The following is a 20134-nucleotide window of genomic DNA, read 5'->3' as shown; positions in this document are numbered from 1 at the left end:
CCTCAGGCTTCTGGGTTGGATGGGCATTGTGTCAAGAAGCAGTGCGGCTTGGTTGGGTTGTGTTTCGGAGAACCTTCGCCTCTCCCGAGTCCGTACGGGAGTTACAGCGATGAGATAAGACTGTAACTACTACCAATTGGAAACCACGAAATTGGGGAGAAAAAATATGGTGAAAAATACAACAAAAAAAGCTGGAGGCCCTGGGTCTCAACCCCGCCCTGTGCGACTGGGTCCTGTACTTTCTGACGGGCCGCCCCCAGGTGGTGAAGATAGGAAACAACATCTCCACTTTGCTGAATCTCAACACTGGGGCCCCACAAGGGTGTGTGCTCAGCCCTCTCCTGTACTCCCTGTTCACCCACGACTGCATGGCCATGCACGCCTCCAACTCAATCATCAAGTTTGCAGACGACAACAGTAGTGGGCCTGATCACCAACAATGACAAGACAGCCTACAGGGAGGAGGTGAGGGCACTCGGAGTGTGGTGTCTGGAAAACAACCTCTCACTCAACATCAACAAAACAAAGGAGATGATCATGGACTTCAGGAAACAGCAGAGGGAGCACCCCCCTATCCACATCGACGGGACAGCAGTGGAGAAGGTGGAAAGTTTTAAGTTTCTGGTTGTACACATCACAGACAAACTGAAATGGTCCACCCACACAGACAGTGTGGTGAAGAAGGCGCAACAGCGCCTCTTCAACCTCAGGAGGCTGAAGAAACTTGGCTTGTCACCCAAAACCCTGAGAAACTTTTACAGATGCACAATCGAGAGCATCCTGTCGGGCTGTATCACAGCCTGGTACGGCAACTGCACCGCCCTCAACCGCAAGGCTCTCCAGAGGGTGGTGCGGTCTGCACAACGCATCACCGGGGCAAACTACCTGCCCTCCACGACACCTACAGCACCCGATGTCACAGGAAGGCCAAAAAGATCATCAAGGACAACAACCAAAATGGATCACTAGTCAGTCACTTTAAACAATGCCACTTTAAATAATGCCACTTTAATAATGTTTACATATCTTACATTACTCATATCACATGTATATACTGTATTTTATACCATATATTGCACCTTGCCCATGCCGCTCGGCCATCGCTCATCCATATACTTATATGTACATATTCTCATTCACCCACCTCATTCATTCTCATTGTGTGTATTAGGTAGTTGTTGGGGAATTGTTAGATTACTTGTTAGATATTACTGCACCACTGTCGGAACTAGAAGCACAAGCATTTCGCTACACTCACATTAACATCTGCTAACCATGTGTATGGACCAATAACATCTGCTAACCATATGTATGGACCAATAACATCTGCTAACCATGTGTATGTGACCAATAACATTTGATTTGACCTTGTAAAACACAGGGGTAGCTGAGAGTGGACAGAGAAACACAGGGGTAGCTGAGAGGGGACAGAGAGACACAGGGGTAGCTGAGAGGGGACAGAGAAACACAGGGGTAGCTGAGAGGGGACAGAGAAACACAGGGGTAGCTGAGAGGGGACAGAGAGACACAGGGGTAGCTGAGAGGGGACAGAGAAACACAGGGGTAGCTGAGAGGGGACAGAGAAACACAGGGGTAGCTGAGAGTGGACAGAGAAACACAGGGGTAGCTGAGAGGGGACAGAGAGACACAGGGGTAGCTGAGAGGGGACAGAGAAACACAGGGGTAGCTGAGAGTGGACAGAGAGACACAGGGGTAGCTGAGAGGGGACAGAGAGACAGGAAAGAAAGAAAGAAACAAACAAACAAACAAACAAACAAACAAACAAACAAACAAACAACACTCTCTTACCTCTGGCTGACACATCTCCTGGTCCTTATGGTAACCCCACTCCCACAGCTCCGACTACATTCTCCATAGGCACTCCATTCCTCCCAGTAGTCCCCATTGGGTAGCTGGACATACACAACAACACATTATGGGCTGTGTCCCAAATGGCACCCTATTCCCTATTGAGTGCACTACTTCAGACCAGGGCTTTATAGGAACACTATACTTTAGACAAGGGCCCACAGGGCTTTATAGGAACGCGATACTTTAGACCAGGGCCCACAGGGCTTTATAGGAACGCGATACTTTAGACCAGGGCCCACAGGGCTTTATAGGAATACGATACTTTAGACCAGGGCTTTATAGGAACACGATACTTTAGACCAGGGCTTTATAGGAACGCGATACTTTAGACCAGGGCCCACAGGGCTTTATAGGAACACGATACTTTAGACCAGGGCCCACAGGGCTTTATAGGAACACTATACTTTAGACCAGGGCCCACAGGGCTTTATAGGAATACGATACTTTAGACCAGGGCCCACAGGGCTTTATAGGAATACGATACTTTAGACCAGGGCCCACAGGGCTTTATAGGAACACTATACGTTAGACCAGGGCCCACAGGGCTTTATAGGAACACGATACTTTAGACCAGGGCTTTATAGGAACGCGATACTTTAGACCAGGGCCCACAGGGCTTTATAGGAATACGATACTTTAGACCAGGGCCCACAGGGCTTTATAGGAATACGATACTTTAGACCAGGGCCCACAGGGCTTTATAGGAACATGATACTTTAGACCAGGGACCACAGGGCTTTATAGGAACACGATACCTTAGACCAGGGCCCATGCCAATGACATGTGACGGAGTCTGGTAAAGCAGGCAAAGCTCCTGACTCAGTGTATACAATGTATACAATCTACCCCCTCTCTATAGTCTACCCCCCTGTCTGTAGTCTACCCCCTGTCTGTAGCCTACCCCCCTGTCTGTAGCCTACCCCCTTGCCTGTAGCCTACCCCCCTGTCTGTAGCCTACCCCCCTGTCTGTAGCCTACTCCCCTGTCTGTAGCCTACCCCCCTGTCTGTAGCCTACCCCCCTGTCTGTAGCCTACCCCCCTGACTGTAGCCTACCCCCCTGTCTATAGCCTTCCCCCCTGTCTACAGCCTACCCCGTCTACAGCCTACCCCCCTGTCTACAGCCTACCCCCTGTCTATAGCCTACCCACCTGTCTGTAGCCTACCCACCTGTCTATAGCCTACCCCCCTGTTTACACCCTACCCCCCTGTTTACACCCTACCCCCTGTCTGTAGCCTACCCCCCTTTCTACAGCCTACCCCCCTGTCTGTAGCCTACCCCCCTGTCTACAGCCTACCACCCTGTCTACAGCCTACCCCCCTGTCTGTAGCCTACCCCCCTGACTGTAGCCTACCCCCCTGTCTACAGCCTACCCCACTGTCTACATTCTACCCCCCTGTCTGTAGCCTACCCCCGTCTATAGCCTACCCCCCTGTATCCAGGCACGACCCAACGTGGAGTGCCTGGATACAGCCCTTAGCCGTGGTATATTGGCCATATACCACAAACCTCCGACATCATTTGTATGTCTCTGTGTACAGTACGAAAGAAGTTAGAGGTATTTTCACGAGCCAACGCCAACGCTAGCATTAGCACAATTAATGGAAGTCTATGGGTATCTGCTAGCATGCTTCCAGTCATTGCACTAACAGTAGCTAGTAATTGCGCTAGCGCTAGGTAGCAACCTCCTTCAAACCGCACCCAGAGACATATAAATGGTACTCACGAGTTCAGCTGACTCTGGGGAAGTAGATAAAGGGCCTCATTGCCAAAATCCCAAAGATTTCCATCCATTTAAACTCTGTAACTATTTTAAAGTCATCCTTGACCTCATGGTGAAATCCCTGAGCGGTTTCCTTCCTCTCCGGCAACTGAGTTAGGAAGGACGACTGTATCTTTATAGTGACTGGATGTATTGATACACCATCCAAAGTGTAATTAATAACTTCAGCATGCTCAAAGGAATATTCAATGTCTGCTTTTTATTTATTTTTGACCTATCTACCAATAGGTGCCCTCCCTCAGCGAGGTGTTGGAAAACCTCCCTGGTCTTTGTGGTTGAATCTGTGTTTGAAATTCACTGCTCGACTGAGGGACTTTACCGATAATTGTATGTGTGGGGTACAGAGATGAGGTAGACATGTTAAACACTATTATTGCACACAGAGTCCATGCAACTTATGTGACTTGTTAAGCAAAATAACTTATTTACGCTTGCCATAAAAAAGGTGTTGAATACTTGACTCAATACATTTCAGCTTTAAATTGTTAATACATTTGTGTCACGCCCTGATCTGTTTCACCTGTCCTTGTGATTGTCTCCACCCCTTCCAGGTGTCGCTTATTTTCCCCAGTGTATTTATCCCTGTGTTTCCTGTCTCTCTGTGCCAGTTTGTCTTGGATGTTCAAGTCAACCAGCGTGTTTTTCCCCGGTGTATATATCCCTGTGTTTCCTGTCTGTCTGTGCCAGTTTGTCTTGGATGTTCAAGTCAACCAGCGTGTTTTTCCAGTACGACCATTCTGCCTGCCTTGACCACGAGCCTGTCTGCCACTCTGTACCTCCTGGACTCTAATCTGGTTTTGACCTTTTTGCCTGTCCACAACCATTCTCTTGCCTACCCCTTTGGATTATTAAACATTGTAAGACTCCAACCATCTGCCTCCTGGGTCTCGCCTTGTGCCTTGATACATTTGTAAAATAAAAAATAAAAACATATTTCCCCTTTGACATTATTATGGGGTATTGTCTGTAGACCAGTGACACAAAATCTCAATTTAAACCATTTTAAATTGAGGCTGTAACACAACAAAAATGTGTAAAAAGTCAAGGGGGTGTGAAGACTTTCTGAAGGCTCTGTATCTATCCAAAGTACAGGGGGTGCTGTATGTGATGTCTGTATGATGGATATAACACCTTACTGTAACATATAGGTTAGATGTGACCTCTGTACCTGACCGACTGCTTTTCCCACCTGACTTTATGTATTCCCTGAATATAACAATATTATAAAATACTATTCAGATGTACATCACGTCTGCTTACCAGGAGAGCTGGAACCAGGAACAGCTGCAGAGTAGACAGATACCACAGCATGTTCATCTTTCGCCTGGTGGAGATGAAAGGACGACAAGTTAGTCTTATAAAGTTATACTGTCTTTATTCTAAATGACCTGTAGACCTTCTAGCCTGTAGACCTTCTAGTCTGTAGACTTTAAATCCAATCAAACTTTATTTTGTCACACGCGCCCGAATACAACAAGTGTAGACCTCACCGTGAAATGCTTACTTACAAGCCTTTAACCAACAGTGCAGTTCAAGAAGAGTTATGAAAATATTGACCAAGTAAAGTAAAGTAAAAAATAATAAAAAGTGACACAATAATGAGGCTATATACAGGGGGTACCGGTACCGAGTCAATGTGCGGGGTTACAGGTTAGAGGTAATTTGTACATGTAGGTAGGGGGGAAGTGACTATAAATAGATAGTAAACAGCGAGTAGCAGCAGTGTACAAAATAGGGGGGGTGTCAATTTAAATAGTCCAGGAGGCCATTGGATTAATTGTTCAGCAGTCTTATGGTTTGGGGGTAGAAGCTGTTAAGGAGCCTTTTTGTCCTAGATTTGGCGCTCCGGTACTGCTTGCCGTGCGGTAGCAGAGAAGTCTATGACTTCAGTGACTGGAGTCTCTGACAATTTTATGGGCTTTCCTCTGACACCGTCTATTATATAGTTCCTGGATTGCAGGAAGCTTGGCCCCAGTGATGTACTGGGCCGTACGCACTACCCTCTGTAGCGTCTTGCGGTCAGAGGACGAGCAATTGCCATACCAGGCGGTGATGAAACCGGTCAGGATGCTCTCGATGGTGCAGCTGTAGAACCTTTTGAGGATCTGGGGACCCATGCTAAATCTTTTTAGTCTCCTGAGGGGAGAGAAAAGGTTTTGTCGTGCCCTCTTCACAACTGTCTTGGTGTTAATGGGGGGCCTGTTCAGCCCTCCTTTTCCTGTAGTCCACGATCAGCTCCTTTGTCTTGCTCACATTGAGGGAGAGGTTGTTGTCCTGGCACCACACTGCCAGGTGTCTGACCTCCTCCCTATAGGCTGTCTCATCGTTGTTGGTGATCAGGCCTAACACTGTTTTGTCATCAGCAAACTTAATGATGGTGTTGGAGTCGTGTTTGGCCACGCAGTCGTGGGTGAACAGGGAGTACAGGAGGGGAATAAGTACACCCCTGGGGAGCTCCAGTGTTGAGGATCAGCGTGGCGGATGTGTTGTTACCTACCCTCACCACCTGGGGGCGGCCCGTCAGGAAGTCTAGGATCCATTTCCAGATGGAGGTTTTTAGTCCCAGGGTCCTTAGCTTAGTGATGAGCTTTGTGGGCACTATGGTGTTGAACGCTGAGCTGTAGCCAATGAACAGCATTCTCACATAGGTGTTCCTTTTGTCCAGGTGCAAAAGGGCAGTGTGGAGTGCAATTGAGATTGGGCCATCTGTGGATCTGTTGGGGCGGTATGCGAATTGGAGTGGGTCTAGGGTATCCGGGAGGATGCTGTTGATGTGTGCCATGACCAGCCTTTTCAAAGCACTTCATGGCAACCGATGTGAGTGCTACCGGGCGGGAATCATTTAGGCAGGTTACCTTCTCTTTCTTGGGTCCTGGGACTATGGTGGTCTGCTTGAAACATGTGGGTATTACAGACTCGGTCAGGGAGAGGTTGAACATGTCAGTAAAGACACTTGCCAGTTGGTCCGCGCATGCTTTGAGTACACATCCTGGTAATCCATCTGGCCCCGCAGCTTTGTGAATGTTGACCTGTTTAAAGGTCTTGCTCACATCAGCTACAGAGAGCATTATCACCAGAACAGCTGGTGCTCTCGTGCATGCTTCAGTGTTGCTTGCCTCAAAGCAAGCATAAAAGGCATTTAGCTCATCTGGTAGGCTCGCGTCACTGGGCAGCTCGCGTCCTGGTTTCCCTTTTGTACTCCGTAATAGTTTTCAAGCCTGCCACATCCGACAAGTGTCACAGCCGCTTATAGTCTGTTACAGTCTGTAGACCTTATACTCTGTATCCATATTTTCTGGTTTTGTTTTTCACAATGTCAGCAGTGATGCTAAACGGAGCAGTGTGGGAGCTACAGTTCTGGTGTTTACGTTGGAAGTTTTGGTCGGCTATGGCCGGCCAGCCAGCCAGCCAACCAACCAACCTCCAGCCAGCCAGCCAGCCAACTAACCTCCAACCAACCAACAAATCAACCAGCCAACCAACCAACTTCCAATCAACCAGCCAGCCAACCTCAAGAGAGAAGGCACCACCAGCCCATCTATATCTGTAATGACAGAGAGAGTTTGTTGGGAAACCAAACCATTTCAGAGCATCACTTTTGGACATTTCCGTTCTGTAAATAAACAGAATAGTCAGCGTTGGAACCAGAACCATCTGTACAGCAGAAGAGTGAACAGCACCAGAACCATCTGTACAGCAGCAGAGTGCACAGCAAACCTGCCTTTCTCCCTCTCTCTGGACTTAATTGCTTTATTGAGATGAAATATTGTCGCTACGCTGTGTTGTTCTGTGTCGTGATCAACTGGAGAGCCTGTTGTTTGTTTTCCTTGGCTGTTATGTTATCAGGGCAGCAGGTAACTGGCTGACATGGCTTGCTGGACCAAGTAGACCCTCTCTAGCCACTGAGGCTAGCCTAGCCTGCTGGACACAGCCACTCCCTAGCCCCTGAGGCTAGCCTAGCCTGCTGGACACAGCCACTCCCTAGCCCCTGAGGCTAGCCTAGCTTGCTGGACCCAGTAGACCCTCTCTAGCCCCTGAGGCTAGCCTAGCCTGCTGGACACAGTAAACTCTCTCAACCCCCTGAGGCTAGCCTAGCCTGCTGGACGCAGTAAACCCTCTCAACCCCCTGAGACTAGCATAGCCTGATGGACCCAGTAGACACTCTCAACCCCCTGAGACTAGCCTAGCCTGCTGGACACAGTAAACTCTCTCAACCCCCTGAGGCTAGCCTAGCCTGCTGGACCCAGACACTCTTGACCCCCTGAGGCTAGCCTAGCCTGATGGACTCAGTAGACCCTCTCTAGCCCCTGAGACTAGCCTAGCCTGATGGCCAGTGCTACCAGCCTGACAAGCTCTCTGGGGTTGCCTGCTGATAGCCTAGCCTAGCCCACTGGATGGCTACCGGCTATTTGTTTGTTTTCCCCGACTGTTATCAGGGCAGCAGGGGGGTTTCTGTAGCCTGATGATGCCGGACTGTACCTGCCACACCCTCTCTACCCCTTGAGACTAGCTTATTATACTGGAGCTACCAGCCTACTATACTGGAGCTACCAGCCTAGTATACCGGAGCTACCTGCCTAGTATACCGGAGCTACCTGCCTAGTATACCGGAGCTACCTGCCTAGTAGCTACAGCACAAACAGATCTGGAACCAGGCCACGCGTAGCCTACCGGACGCTCACACACTCTGGGGGGCAGAGCTGGAAGCTGGGGGGGGGGGCAGAGCATGAAGCTGGGGGGGGCAGAGCCGAAGCTGGGGAAGGCAGAGCGGGGAGGCTGGGGGGGGCAGAGCAGGGAGGCTGGGGGGGGCAGAGCGGGGAGGCTGGGGGGGCAGAGCCGGAAGCTGGGGGGGGCAGAGCGAGGAAGCTGGGGGGGGCAAAGCGAGGAAGCTGGGGGGGGCAGAGCCGAAGCTGGGGGGGGCAGAGCGGGGAGGCTGGGGGGGGGCAGAGCAGGGAGGCGGGGGGGGGCAGAGCGGGGAGGCTGGGGGGGCAGAGCCGGAAGCTGGGGGGGGCAGAGCGAGGAGGCTGGGGGGGGGCAGAGCGAGGAGGCTGGGGGGGCAGAGCCGGAAGCTGGGGGGGGCAGAGCTGGAAGCTGGGGGGGGCAGAGCTGGAAGCTGGGGGGGGCAGAGGGTGGAGGCTGGGGGGGGGCAGAGCTGGAAGCTGGGGGGGTCAGAGCCGGAAGCTGGGGGGGGCAGAGCCGGAAGCTGGGGGGGGCAGAGCCGGAAGCTGGGGGGGCAGAGCCGGAAGCTGGGGGGGCAGAGCCGGAAGCTGGGGGGCAGAGCTGGAAGCTGGGGGGGCAGAGCTGGAAGCTGGGGGGTAGAACCATCTTCTTAGCTTTGCTTTTCCTCAGGGGGCTTTTTTTGTTTTTCAGTCAGTCATTCTTTTGTTTTCATCTTATGTTTGTTGACGTCACGCCTGCTCCCGCTATCTGGCGCTCATCACACACACACCTATCACCAAGGTTACGCGCGTCAGCGCTTCATGGGACTCACCTGGACTATTTTACTTTATTGATTGCCTCCCCTATATCTGTCACTTCCTCAGTTTCTTCCCCTTAATGTCGTTTTCTTTCCCCTGTCCAGACGCTGTCCTTGTTCAGTTTCACATCCAATATTTATTAAAATGTTCCTTCCCTGTACTTGCTTCTCGTTTACCAGCGTCTGTCCTTACAGTAGGAAATATTTCAGCTTTTATTTGTATCGGTTTTTTTTTGTCGTTTTTCTCCTGTAAAGCACATTGCAATGCATTCGATGTCTGAAATGTGCTGTGGAAATAAAGCTTGATTTGATTTGATGCTACCAAGGAGTCTGGGAGGCAACAAGGGGAGTCTGGGTGGCAACGAGGGGAGGCAGCGAGGGGAGGCTGGGTGGCAGCGAGGGGAGGCTGGGTGGCAGCGAGGGGAGGCTGGGTGGCAACGAGGGGAGGCAGCGAGGGGAGGCTGGGTGGCAGCGAGGGGAGGCAGCGAGGGGAGGCTGGGTGGCAGCGAGGGGAGGCAGCGAGGGGAGGCTGGGTGGCAGCGAGGGGAGGCTGGGAGGGGAGGCTGGGTGGCAGCGAGGGGAGGCTGGGTGGCAGCGAGGGGAGGCTGGGAGGGGAGGCTGGGTGGCAGCGAGGGGAGGCTGGGTGGCAGCGAGGGGGGACTGGGAGGCAGCGAGGGGAGGCTGGGTGGCAGCGAGGGGAGGCTGGGTGGCAACGAGGGGAGGCTGGGTGGCAGCGAGGGGGGGCTGGGTGGCAGCGAGGGGAGGCTGGGTGGCAGCGAGGGGAGGCTGGGAGGCAGCGAGGGGAGCCAGCGAGGGGGGGCTGGGTGGCAGCGAGGGGTGGCAGCGAGGGGAGGCTGGGTGGCAGCGAGGGGAGGCAGCGAGGGGAGGCTGGGAGTTAGCGAGGGGAGACTGGGAGGCAGTGAGGGGAGGCTGGGAGGGGAGGCTGGGTGGCAGCGAGGGGAGGCAGCGAGGGGAGGCTGGGAGTTAGCGAGGGGAGGCTGGGAGGCAGTGAGGGGAGGCTGGGAGGCAGCGAGGGGAGGCTGGGAGGGGAGGCTGGGTGGCAGCGAGGGGAGGCTGGGAGTTAGCGAGGGGAGGGTGGGAGTTAGCGAGGGGTGGCTGGGAGGCAACGAGGGGAGGCTGGGTGGCAGCGAGGGAAGGCTGGGTGGCAGCGAGGAGAGGCAGCGAGGGGAGGCTGGGAGGCAGCGAGGAGAGAATGGGAGGCATGGAGGGGAGGCTGGGAGGGGAGGCAGCGAGGGGAGGCTGGGAGGGGAGGCTGGGAGGCAGCGAGGGGAGGCTGGGTGGCAGCGAGGGGAAGCTGGGTGGCAGCGAGGGGAGGCTGGGAGGCAGCGAGGGGAGGCTGGGTGGCAGCGAGGGGAGGCTGGGTGGCAGCGAGGGGAGGCTGGGAGGCAGCGAGGGGAGGCTGGGTGGCAGTGAGGGGAGGCTGGGAGGCAGCGAGGGGAGGCTGGGAGGGGAGGCTGGGTGGCAGCGAGGGGAGGCAGCGAGGGGAGGCTGGGAGTTAGCGAGGGGAGGCTGGGAGGCAGTGAGGGGAGGCTGGGAGGCAGCGAGGGGAGGCTGGGAGGGGAGGCTGGGTGGCAGCGAGGGGAGGCTGGGAGTTAGCGAGGGGAGGGTGGGAGTTAGCGAGGGGTGGCTGGGAGGCAACGAGGGGAGGCTGGGTGGCAGCGAGGGAAGGCTGGGTGGCAGCGAGGGGAGGCAGCGAGGGGAGTCAGCGAGGGGAGGCTGGGAGGGGAGGCTGGGGAGGGGAGGGGAGTCTGGGTGGCAGCGTGGGGAGTCTGGGAGGCAGCGAGGGGAGTCTGGGAGGCAGCGAGGGGAGTCTGGGAGGCAGCGAGGGGAGTCTGGGAGGCAGCGAGGGGAGTCTGGGAAGCAGCGAGGGGAGTCTGGGAGGCAGCGAGGGGAGGCTGGGAGGCAGCGAGGGGAGGCAGCGAGGGGAGGCAGCGAGGGGAGTCTGGGTGGCAGCGAGGGGAGGCTGGGTGGCAGCGAGGGGAGGTAGCGAGGGGAGTCTGGGTGGCAGCGAGGGAAGGCTGGGTGGCAACGAGGGGAGGCAGCGAGGGGAGGCTGGGTGGCAGCGAGGGGAGGCTGGGAGGGGAGGCTGGGTGGCAGCGAGGGGAGGCTCGGAGGGGAGGCTGGTTGGCAGCGAGGGGAGGCTGGGTGGCAGCGAGGGGAGGCTGGGTGGCAGCGAGGGGAGGCTGGGAGGGGAGGCTGGGTGGCAGCGAGGGGAGGCTGGGTGGCAACGAGGGGAGGCTGGGTGGCAGCGAGGGGAGGCTGGGTGGCAACGAGGGGAGGCTGGGTGGCAACGAGGGGTGGCTGGGTGGCAACGAGGGGAGGCTGGGTGGCAGCGAGGGGAAGCTGGGAGGCAGCGAGGGGAGGCTGGGAGGCAGCGAGGGGAGGCTGGGTGGCAGCGAGGGGGGGCTGGGTGGCAACGAGGGGGGCTGGGTGGCAGCGAGGGGAAGCTGGGTGGCAGCGAGGGGAGGCTGGGAGGCAGCGAGGGGAGGCTGGGTGGCAGCGAGGGGAGGCTGGGTGGCAGCGAGGGGAGGCAGCGAGGGGAGGCTGGGTGGCAGTGAGGGGAGGCTGGGAGGCAGCGAGGGGAGGCTGGGAGGGGAGGCTGGGAGGGGAGGCTGGGTGGCAGCGAGGGGAGGCTGGGAGTTAGCGAGGGGAGGCTGGGAGGCAGCGAGGGGAGGCTGGGAGGCAGCGAGGGGAGGCTGGGTGGCAACGAGGGGAGGCTGGGTGGCAGCGAGGGGAGGTAGCGAGGGGAGGCAGCGAGGGAAGGCTGGGTGGCAGCGAGGGGAGGCAGCGAGGGGAGGCTGGGAGGGGAGGCTGGGAGGGGAGGCTGGGTGGCAGCGAGGGGAGGCTGGGAGGTAGCGAGGGGAGGCTGGGAGGCAGCGAGGGGAGGCTGGGAGGCAGCGAGGGGAGGCTGGGTGGCAACGAGGGGAGGCTGGGTGGCAGCGAGGGGAGGTAGCGAGGGGAGGCAGCGAGGGAAGGCTGGGTGGCAGCGAGGGGAGGCAGCGAGGGGAGGCTGGGAGGGGAGGCTGGGAGGGGAGTCTGGGTGGCAGCGTGGGGAGTCTGGGAGGCAGCGAGGGGAGGCTGGGAGGCAGCCAGGGGAGGCAGCGAGGGGAGGCAGCGAGGGGAGTCTGGGTGGCAGCGAGGGGAGGCTGGGTGGCAGCGAGGGGAGGTAGCGAGGGGAGGCTGGGTGGCAGCGAGGGGAGGCTGGGAGGCAGCGAGGGGAGGCAGCGAGGGGAGGCAGCGAGGGGAGTCTGGGAGGCAGCGAGGGGAGGCTGGGAGGCAGCCAGGGGAGGCAGCGAGGTGAGGCAGCGAGGGGAGTCTGGGAGGCAGCGAGGGGAGACTGGGAGGCAGCGAGGGGAGGCTGGGAGGCGGCCAGGGGCAACATAGCGGACACTGCTCAGGACTGATCTAACTGCCCATAATTGCACTCACTTGAAGCTTGTTATTGGCGTCAGCGTCCCTATGAACCTATTGTGCTCAACTTTTTAGGGCAAGGATTCAACTCTCACTAACGCTTCGAACACACCGACAGCATCACTGCGTAACACACCGACAGCATCACTGTGTAACACACCGACAGCATCACTGCGTAACACACCGACAGCATCACTGCGTAACACACCAACAGCATCACTGCGTAACACACCGACAGCATCACTGCGTAACACACCGACAGCATCACTGCGTAACACACCGACAGCATCATTGCGTAATACACCGACAGCATCACTGCGTAACACACCAACAGCATCACTGCGTAACACACCGACAGCATCATTGCGTAACACGCTGACAGCATCATTGCGTAACACGCCGACAGCATCATTGCGTAACACGCCGACAGCATCACTGCGTAACACACCGACAGCATTATTGCGTAACACACCGACAGCATCACTGCATAACACACCGACAGCATCACTGCGTAACACACCGACAGCATCATTGCGTAACACGCCGACAGCATCATTGCGTAACACGCCGACAGCATCATTGCGTAACACGCCGACAGCATCACTGCGTAACACACCGACAGCATCATTGCGTAACACACCAACAGCATCACTGCGTAACACACCGACAGCATCATTGCGTAACACACCGACAGCATCACTGCGTAACACACCGACAGCATCATTGCGTCAAATAGCACGCAGCATCATCTGGATATGTACGCTACAAAAGTTCAACATTGACCTCCTGCTACCAATTCTGTCAAGCCGTCTACGCATACTGTCCGACGCATACGATAAATCCAAAGTACGCACCACACCGAACGCACTGCAACTGCCTCCGCAACCGCAATGCTGCAAGGTAAACTCAGCTTCATGGGGAAATGAATGTAATTCTGGTGTACCACAATGCAAAAAACACTGTCGGTGTGATCGAAGCGTAACACCATCAATGGACTGGGCTGCACAAACTCAGTACTCACAGACCAGACCCATTCCTGGTCCACAGTAGCAAAGACGCGCACATGTAAAAACACACTTGCACACACACACACACACACACATGCACGCATACATACCGTCCATCAAAAAAGTAATGCATATTGTGAATAACTTATTTAATCAGTGTTGTGATAACAGGATAAAGCAAGTGCAGTTAAGTGTTTTTTGTGTGTACATCCTGAACACTAAGTATTGGATAGAACAAAATAGAAACAGGGAGAAAAACATTTTAGAGTGAAAAAAAAGTGATGCTGTCCACACTGCCAGTCTGTGCATGCTGCTGTTGAGAGTCCCACAGCAGGGTGGAGATAGCCCAAACCCTGTGGGGGAAACTATTTGCCAGAAGAAGAAAACAAACTATAGATAGCCTCGGTTTGTAATCTGTGAGTTCTGCTCATGTTAGTTCATTTGTAAACTCGGGAAATAAATAGCCCAGTAGTAGTTTACAAATGTAGAAAAACAACTCTTGTTTAAAAGTCAATATGCCTCAAAAATCCTAATAAAAAGTTGTTAGAATTTACCTGGTGAGCGTTTCTGCGTCCCTTCAACTCTCCCCCCCAAAAAAACACCTTGTGAATGTTCGCTGGTGTTGTGGTGCCTCCGGGTTCCAAGGGAGGGTTTTAGTTCTAGAGCCCTGTCTATGTCGTTGTAAGACAGCTCCTGCTCTGAACAGATTCTCTAGCTACTAGACACTTTTCCTTTCTCTTTTTAAAAGGATATTGAAACCAGGAGAAACAGTCGAGTCTATAGCCACTGGAAGTAGTTTGTGGGTGCTGCAAATTGTTTTCTTCAAAGGGGAGAGTTACCCCGCGCTACAGACGCCTATTATTAAAGGCCTAGTCCACTACTTTTGTGGGTGAAAAACGTTTTTTTTTTTTTCATTCGTGGGGGGAGTGGGGTGTTGCAGCACCCTCAGAACCCTTACTTCCAGCAGCTATGGTCCAGTCGGTGTTAAAACCTCCTCTGTCAGAGTCACTCAGGCTAACCGCATCTTGCCTTGTCTACGTGGTGGTGGTCACATTGCGCCAATGTGCAGAAGTCAAATCGAGACTTTATTTTGAGGCTATAATTTCAGATTGTATAAATAACTGTTAATGAGCATTTGTAGATTAAAGATCCTTCTTCACAGAATGAATATGCAGGATTTAACTTTTAATTTGTTATTTTCGTTTTTACATGCCAGTGGTTATAGAATTACAATGACTCTAGCACGGGGTAGCAGGGTAGCCTAGTGGTTAGCGCATTGGACTAGTAGCCAAAAAGTTGTTGGATTGAATCCCCGAGCTGACACGGTAAAAATCTGTCGTTCTGCCCCGGAACAAGGCAGTTAACCCACTGTTCCCCGGTAGGCTGTCATTATAAATAAGAATTTGTTCTTAATTGACTTGCCTAGTTAAATAAAAAAATATAAAAATTGCAGTGTCGGGTTATGTGTAATAACAGCTTTACTATTACCAGGGTGTACATAGAGGTACATGTGTATCTACGGGTCTTTCACCCAGACCCTTCAATGTTCAACATGTTAAATCAGAGAAAAACACAATAGATTATATCATATATTATAATTATATCTGTAGGCCAACATGATCTATTATAATGTCTTCACAGCGAGGAGAGAGAAGCTGTAAACAAGGAATTGTCACGTCCTGACCATAGTAAGCTGTTATTTTCTATGGTAGAGTAGGTCAGGGCGTGACAGGGGGGGGTCTAGTTTAGTTTTTCTATGTTGTCATGTTCTAGTTTTGTATTTCTATGTTGGGTTGTTCTAGTATTGTATTTCTATGTTGGGCTTTGTTTGGGATGATCTCCAATTAGAGGCAGCTGGTCATCGTTGTCTCTAATTGGAGGTCATATTTAAGTTGGTGTTTGTCCCACCTGGGTTTGTGGGGGATTGTCTTTGAGTAGTGTATGTTTCACCTCTGCATCACGGTTTGTTGTTTTTGTTAGTTCAGTTTATTGTTTATATATCGCATAGTTTCACGCTGAAAATAAAATGTTTAACAACACACACACTGCACTTTGGTCTGCTCATTCCTACGACAACCGTGACAGGAATACAACCGATTAAGATAGAATTTATATGACCATGCACCACAACACATCTATGTAATCACAGATCTATACGTGGCTGAAAGAGTGTGTCATCAGCCTAAATCAACCTTGAAGGGCTCCAAGACCCCAAGTGGTGCCCTAAATCAGGTCTCAAAAGAGCTGGTTGTGTTTTCTACATTTTGGAGAACCTCATTATTTATTTATTTTTTATTTAACTAGGCAAGTCAGTTAAGAATAAATTCTTATTTTCAATGTCTGCCTACCGGAGAATAGTGGGTTAACTGACTTGTTCAGGGACAGAACGACAGATTTTTTTTACCTTGTCAACACAGGGATTCAATCTAGCAACCTTTCGGTTACTGGCCCAACGCTCTAACCACTAGGCTACCCTGCCGCCTCGGCAGTTAATAAGGATCATAAAGGAGAGAAATGAAATATACCAAAGTAATACATCTAAAAGGTTGAACATGTCAACCATACACTATAAATAAGGGGTGTCATAAAGCCTAAAGCACGAATGGCTTCAAGGCAGATGTCATAATCACTAACAATTAGTTGTGTTCTCCCACATTTTGGAGAATTTTCCTGAAGGAAATTAAGTGTAGCAACGCGGAAAGAAACCACGAAAGGAACTAAATATAATACAAAGAAAGACCTTGTAAAAGAGACGTTTAGACGTCGACGTGTTAATATCTGTTGTATCCAAGACCATTGATCCCTACCATGTCTCTTGTTAAACGATCACTTGAGAAGCACAGAGACGATCAGTTAGTTAGTAAACAGAGAGGGTCAGTTAGTTAGTAAACAGAGAGGATCAGTTAGTTAGTAAACAGAGAGGATCAGTTAGTAAACAGAGAGGATCAGTTAGTTAGTAAACAGAGACGATCAGTTAGTTAGTAAACAGAGAGGATCAGTTAGTTAGTAAACATAGCGGTTATTTTGGGGGTTTTAAAAAAAAGAGGAAACCGCCAGAGCCCATATAAAGACTATGTTTATGAAAACTACCAACATGTGTTCCCAGAACTGGCTTCCCCTCCCCCTACCACGTCCCTTTCAGGGGTGAAGTTTCTCTCCTCTCTTTCGGGGGGTGGGGGGAGGGGGCGGAGGGGGGGGGGGTTGAGGTGGGTTTACAAGCACAGTGATTTAAGCTTCGGTTCGCTTTTAGACAAAAATAGTGAAAACAGACTGTTATTATGGACAGCCCAGTAGTACCTAGCGGTAGATCTGGTCTGTGGAATTATGGATAAAATTACATTTTTATTTGCCGCATGCGCTAAATACCTTACCGTGAAATGCTTATTTACGAGCCCCTTAAACCATCAATTCAAGAGCCACAATGAGATTACTCCCTCCGCATGTAAACAGAATGAGCGATATAACATTCTCAATAAAGACCAATGGTAGCCGTCACATATTCATCAAGATCTTTATTACAATCTTAAATCTCTTCAATTAATTTTTTTGTTTGTTGTTGAATCGTTCACTTGATCATAAGAGCTTAGAACTTTGATACTTGATACATTTGTACAGTTTGGGACCTGGACGTTTTCCCGAAATTATGTCAATGAAATTTACGGGGAATTAAGTCATCAAATTGTAGGGAAAGCATGTATTGGTCTCTGATGAAAGACCAAGTAAGACAGTAGTACTATAAAGTGGTCATCACTCAGACTTGGGTCTATGATAGCTAGAGGGGGAAGACTCAGGTCTATGATAGCTAGAGGGGGGAGACTCAGGTCTATGATAGCTAGAAGGGGGAGACTCAGGTCTATGATAGCTAGAGGGGGAGACTCAGGTCTATGATAGCTAGAAGGGGAAGACTCAGGTCTATGATAGCTAGAGGGGGAAGACTCGGGTCTATGATAGCTAGAGGGGGAAGACTGGAGTCTATGATAGCTAGAGTGAGGAATGGGGATGGGGGCGTGGGTCTATGATAGCTAGAGGCGGAAGACTTGGGTCTATGATAGCTAGAGGGGGAAGACTCGGGTCTATGATAGCTAGAGGGGGAAGACTCGGGTCTATGATAGCTAGAGGGGGAAGACTCAGGTCTATGATAGCTAGAGGGGGAAGACTGGAGTCTATGATAGCAAGAGGGGGAAGACTCAGGTCTATGATAGCTAGAGGGGGAAGACTGGAGTCTATGATAGCTAGAGTAAGGAATGGGGATGGGGGGAGAACTTGGGCCTATGATAGCCAGAGTAAGGAATGGGGATGAGGGAGAGAGCAATCAGGGTCCATATTCAGAAAGTGACTCACACTCTATGACAAAGTAGAATAGCCATTGTCCATTTTGTCCTATGTATCCCCATAGATGTAGATACCAAAGACTATAAATAATGAAAACTCTGCAGGTTGCCAAGTGTCCATCTGATCTCCTGTATACCCCAAGCAGTTCCAAGTACCACGCCTGGCTCAATGCCCATCAGTGATGTAATCCTCTGTGTGTCGGGGCTTCTTGATCTCCTCGCGCCGCCGTCTGAGTGTGCATGGCATAGAGGTGGATAGAGGGTGCATTTGATGGTAATCTAGCAGAATGGGTACTCAACTTTTACCCTACAAGGTCCGGAGTACAGCTGATTTATTTGTTCTAACGGATCGTTAATATCACCCCACCTGGTGTCCCAGGTCTAAATCAGGCCCTGATCATTAATATCACCCACCTGGTGTCCCAGGTCTAAATCAGCCCCTGATCATTAATATCACCCCACCTGGTGTCCCAGGTCTAAATCAGGCCCTGATCATTAATATCACCCCACCTGGTGTCCCAGGTCTAAATCAGCCCCTGATCATTAATATCACCCCACCTGGTGTCCCAGGTCTAAATCAGCCCCTGATCATTAATATCACCCCACCTGGTGTCCCAGGTCTAAATCAGCCCCTGATCATTAATATCACCCCACCTGGTGTCCCAGGTCTAAATCAGCCCCTGATCATTAAAATCACAACCACCTGGTGTCCCAGGTCTAAATCAGCCCCTGATCATTAAAATCACAACCACCTGGTGTCCCAGGTCTAAATCAGCCCCTGATGATTAATATCACCCCACCTGGTGTCCCAGGTCTAAATCAGCCCCTGATCATTAATATCACCCCACCTGGTGTCCCAGGTCTAAATCAGCCCCTGATCATTAAAATCACAACCACCTGGTGTCCCAGGTCTAAATCAGCCCCTGATCATTAAAATCACAACCACCTGGTGTCCCAGGTCTAAATCAGCCCCTGATGATTAATATCACCCCACCTGGTGTCCCAGGTCTAAATCAGCCTAGTTAAATAAAAAGTTACATTACAAAAAAAAAATAGAAAAAAATAGGAACATTAAAAAGGGGAAGAATTAAAGAAATAAAGAAAAAATAAGTGGAACTGGCTTGGAGGCCCAGATGTGAATTTAAGGGCTCTAGTAAATCTCTATAGAACAAGACCTCACGTGTTCAAGCACCAGGGTGTGGTAATAGTCGGGCAGTGAACACATGATCACCCAATCCAGTTTCAGATGGTTTTTTTTGTTGTCTAATCAACACTATCACACTTACCAACCAACCCAGCCACTGTAATTTGATAGATGCTCAAGCTTTCGTTTGAGGATCTTCCAACCTGGCTGTTACTAACTACAGGTTTTTTTTATTTCCTGTAGAACACCATGTGAGCACAATGATTGTGTCCCAAATGGCACATCATTTCCTTTTTAGTGCACTACTTATAGGGTATAGGGTGCCAGGTAGGACTATAGGCCCTGGTCAAAAGTAGTGCACTAAATAGGGACTAGGGTACCATTTGAGACACACCCACACACACACACACGGTACCCTTTTAAATGTCTCCGTTACAGTTTACCTCAGAGCTCTCCAGCCCTGTTCCTGGAGAGATACCGTCCTGTAGGTTTACACCAGGGCCCTCCAGCCCTGTTCCCAGAGAGCCACCGTCCTGTAGGTTTTTGCGCCAACCCTATTCTAGAACACCTGATTCTAATAGTTAGCTGGTTGAAAAGATGAATCTGGTTAGTTACAACTGGGGTTGGAGCAAAAACCTACAGGAGGGTCGCTCTCCAGGGACAGGGTTGGAGGGCCCTGGTGTAAACCTACAGGAGGGTAGCTCTCCAGGAACAGCGTTGGAGGGCCCTGGTGTAAACCTACAGGAGGGTAGCTCTCCAGGAACAGCGTTGGAGGGCCCTGGTGTAAACCTACAGGAGGGTCGCTCTCCAGGGACAGGGTTGGAGGGCCCTGGTGTAAACCTACAGGAGGGTAGCTCTCCAGGGACAGGGTTGGAGGGCCCTGGTGTAAACCTACAGGAGGGTCGTTCTCCAGGGACAGGGTTGGAGGGCCCTGTGTAAACCTACAGGAGGGTCGCTCTCCAGGGACAGGGTTGGAGGGCCCTTGTGTAAACCTACAGGAGGGTCGCTCTCCAGGAACAGGGTTGGAGGGCCCTGTGTAAACCTACAGGAGGGTCGCTCTCCAGGGACAGTGTTGGAGGGCCCTGGTGTAA

The 20134-nt window shown here is 51.8% G+C and overlaps 2 protein-coding genes across 3 annotated transcripts in view; both read right to left on the bottom strand.

The window, feature by feature from the left end:
* The window catches only part of LOC115161852 (papilin), a 64284-nt gene extending 49850 nt beyond the window's left edge, over nucleotides 1–14434 (bottom strand). For both annotated transcript variants that reach the window (XM_029712668.1, XM_029712669.1), the window contains exons 1-3: nucleotides 14123–14434; nucleotides 4914–4977; nucleotides 1810–1913 (exon numbers count right to left, since the gene is read on the bottom strand). In XM_029712668.1, coding sequence (XP_029568528.1) covers nucleotides 1810–1913; nucleotides 4914–4970 — 161 coding nt within the window. In that variant the 5' untranslated portion in view covers nucleotides 4971–4977; nucleotides 14123–14434. The remainder of the gene's footprint in view (nucleotides 1–1809; nucleotides 1914–4913; nucleotides 4978–14122) is intronic.
* On the bottom strand, nucleotides 9448–12532 carry LOC115161755 (proline-rich protein 36-like). Its single transcript, XM_029712542.1, has 3 exons — nucleotides 11869–12532; nucleotides 10158–11783; nucleotides 9448–10106 (listed from the first exon to the last, which is right to left on the bottom strand). The coding sequence occupies exons 1-3, from the start codon at nucleotides 12530–12532 to the stop codon at nucleotides 9448–9450; spliced, it is 2949 nt and encodes a 982-aa protein (XP_029568402.1).
* Nucleotides 14435–20134: the final 5700 nt, after the last annotated feature.

Source organism: Salmo trutta, chromosome 25, assembly GCF_901001165.1.
Source record: "Salmo trutta chromosome 25, fSalTru1.1, whole genome shotgun sequence".
Lineage (NCBI taxonomy): Eukaryota > Metazoa > Chordata > Actinopteri > Salmoniformes > Salmonidae > Salmo > Salmo trutta.
The sequence above is the reverse complement of the archived record's forward strand: the minus strand, read 5'-3'. Positions and strand labels throughout refer to the sequence as shown.

Bases quoted from the DNA above. Each gene is read 5' to 3' on its own strand.
- LOC115161755 (XM_029712542.1), bottom strand. From the start codon at position 12,532: ATGTTGCCCCTGGCCGCCTCCCAGCCTCCCCTCGCTGCCTCCCAGTCT. The intron at 11,784-11,868 runs GCCTCCCCTCGT...GCTAACTCCCAG, and splicing joins CCTCCCCTCGCTGCCACCCA to CCTCCCCTCGCTGCCACCCA. The intron at 10,107-10,157 runs GCCTCCCAGCCT...GCTAACTCCCAG, and splicing joins CCTCCCAGCCTCCCCTCGCT to CCTCCCCTCGCTGCCTCCCC.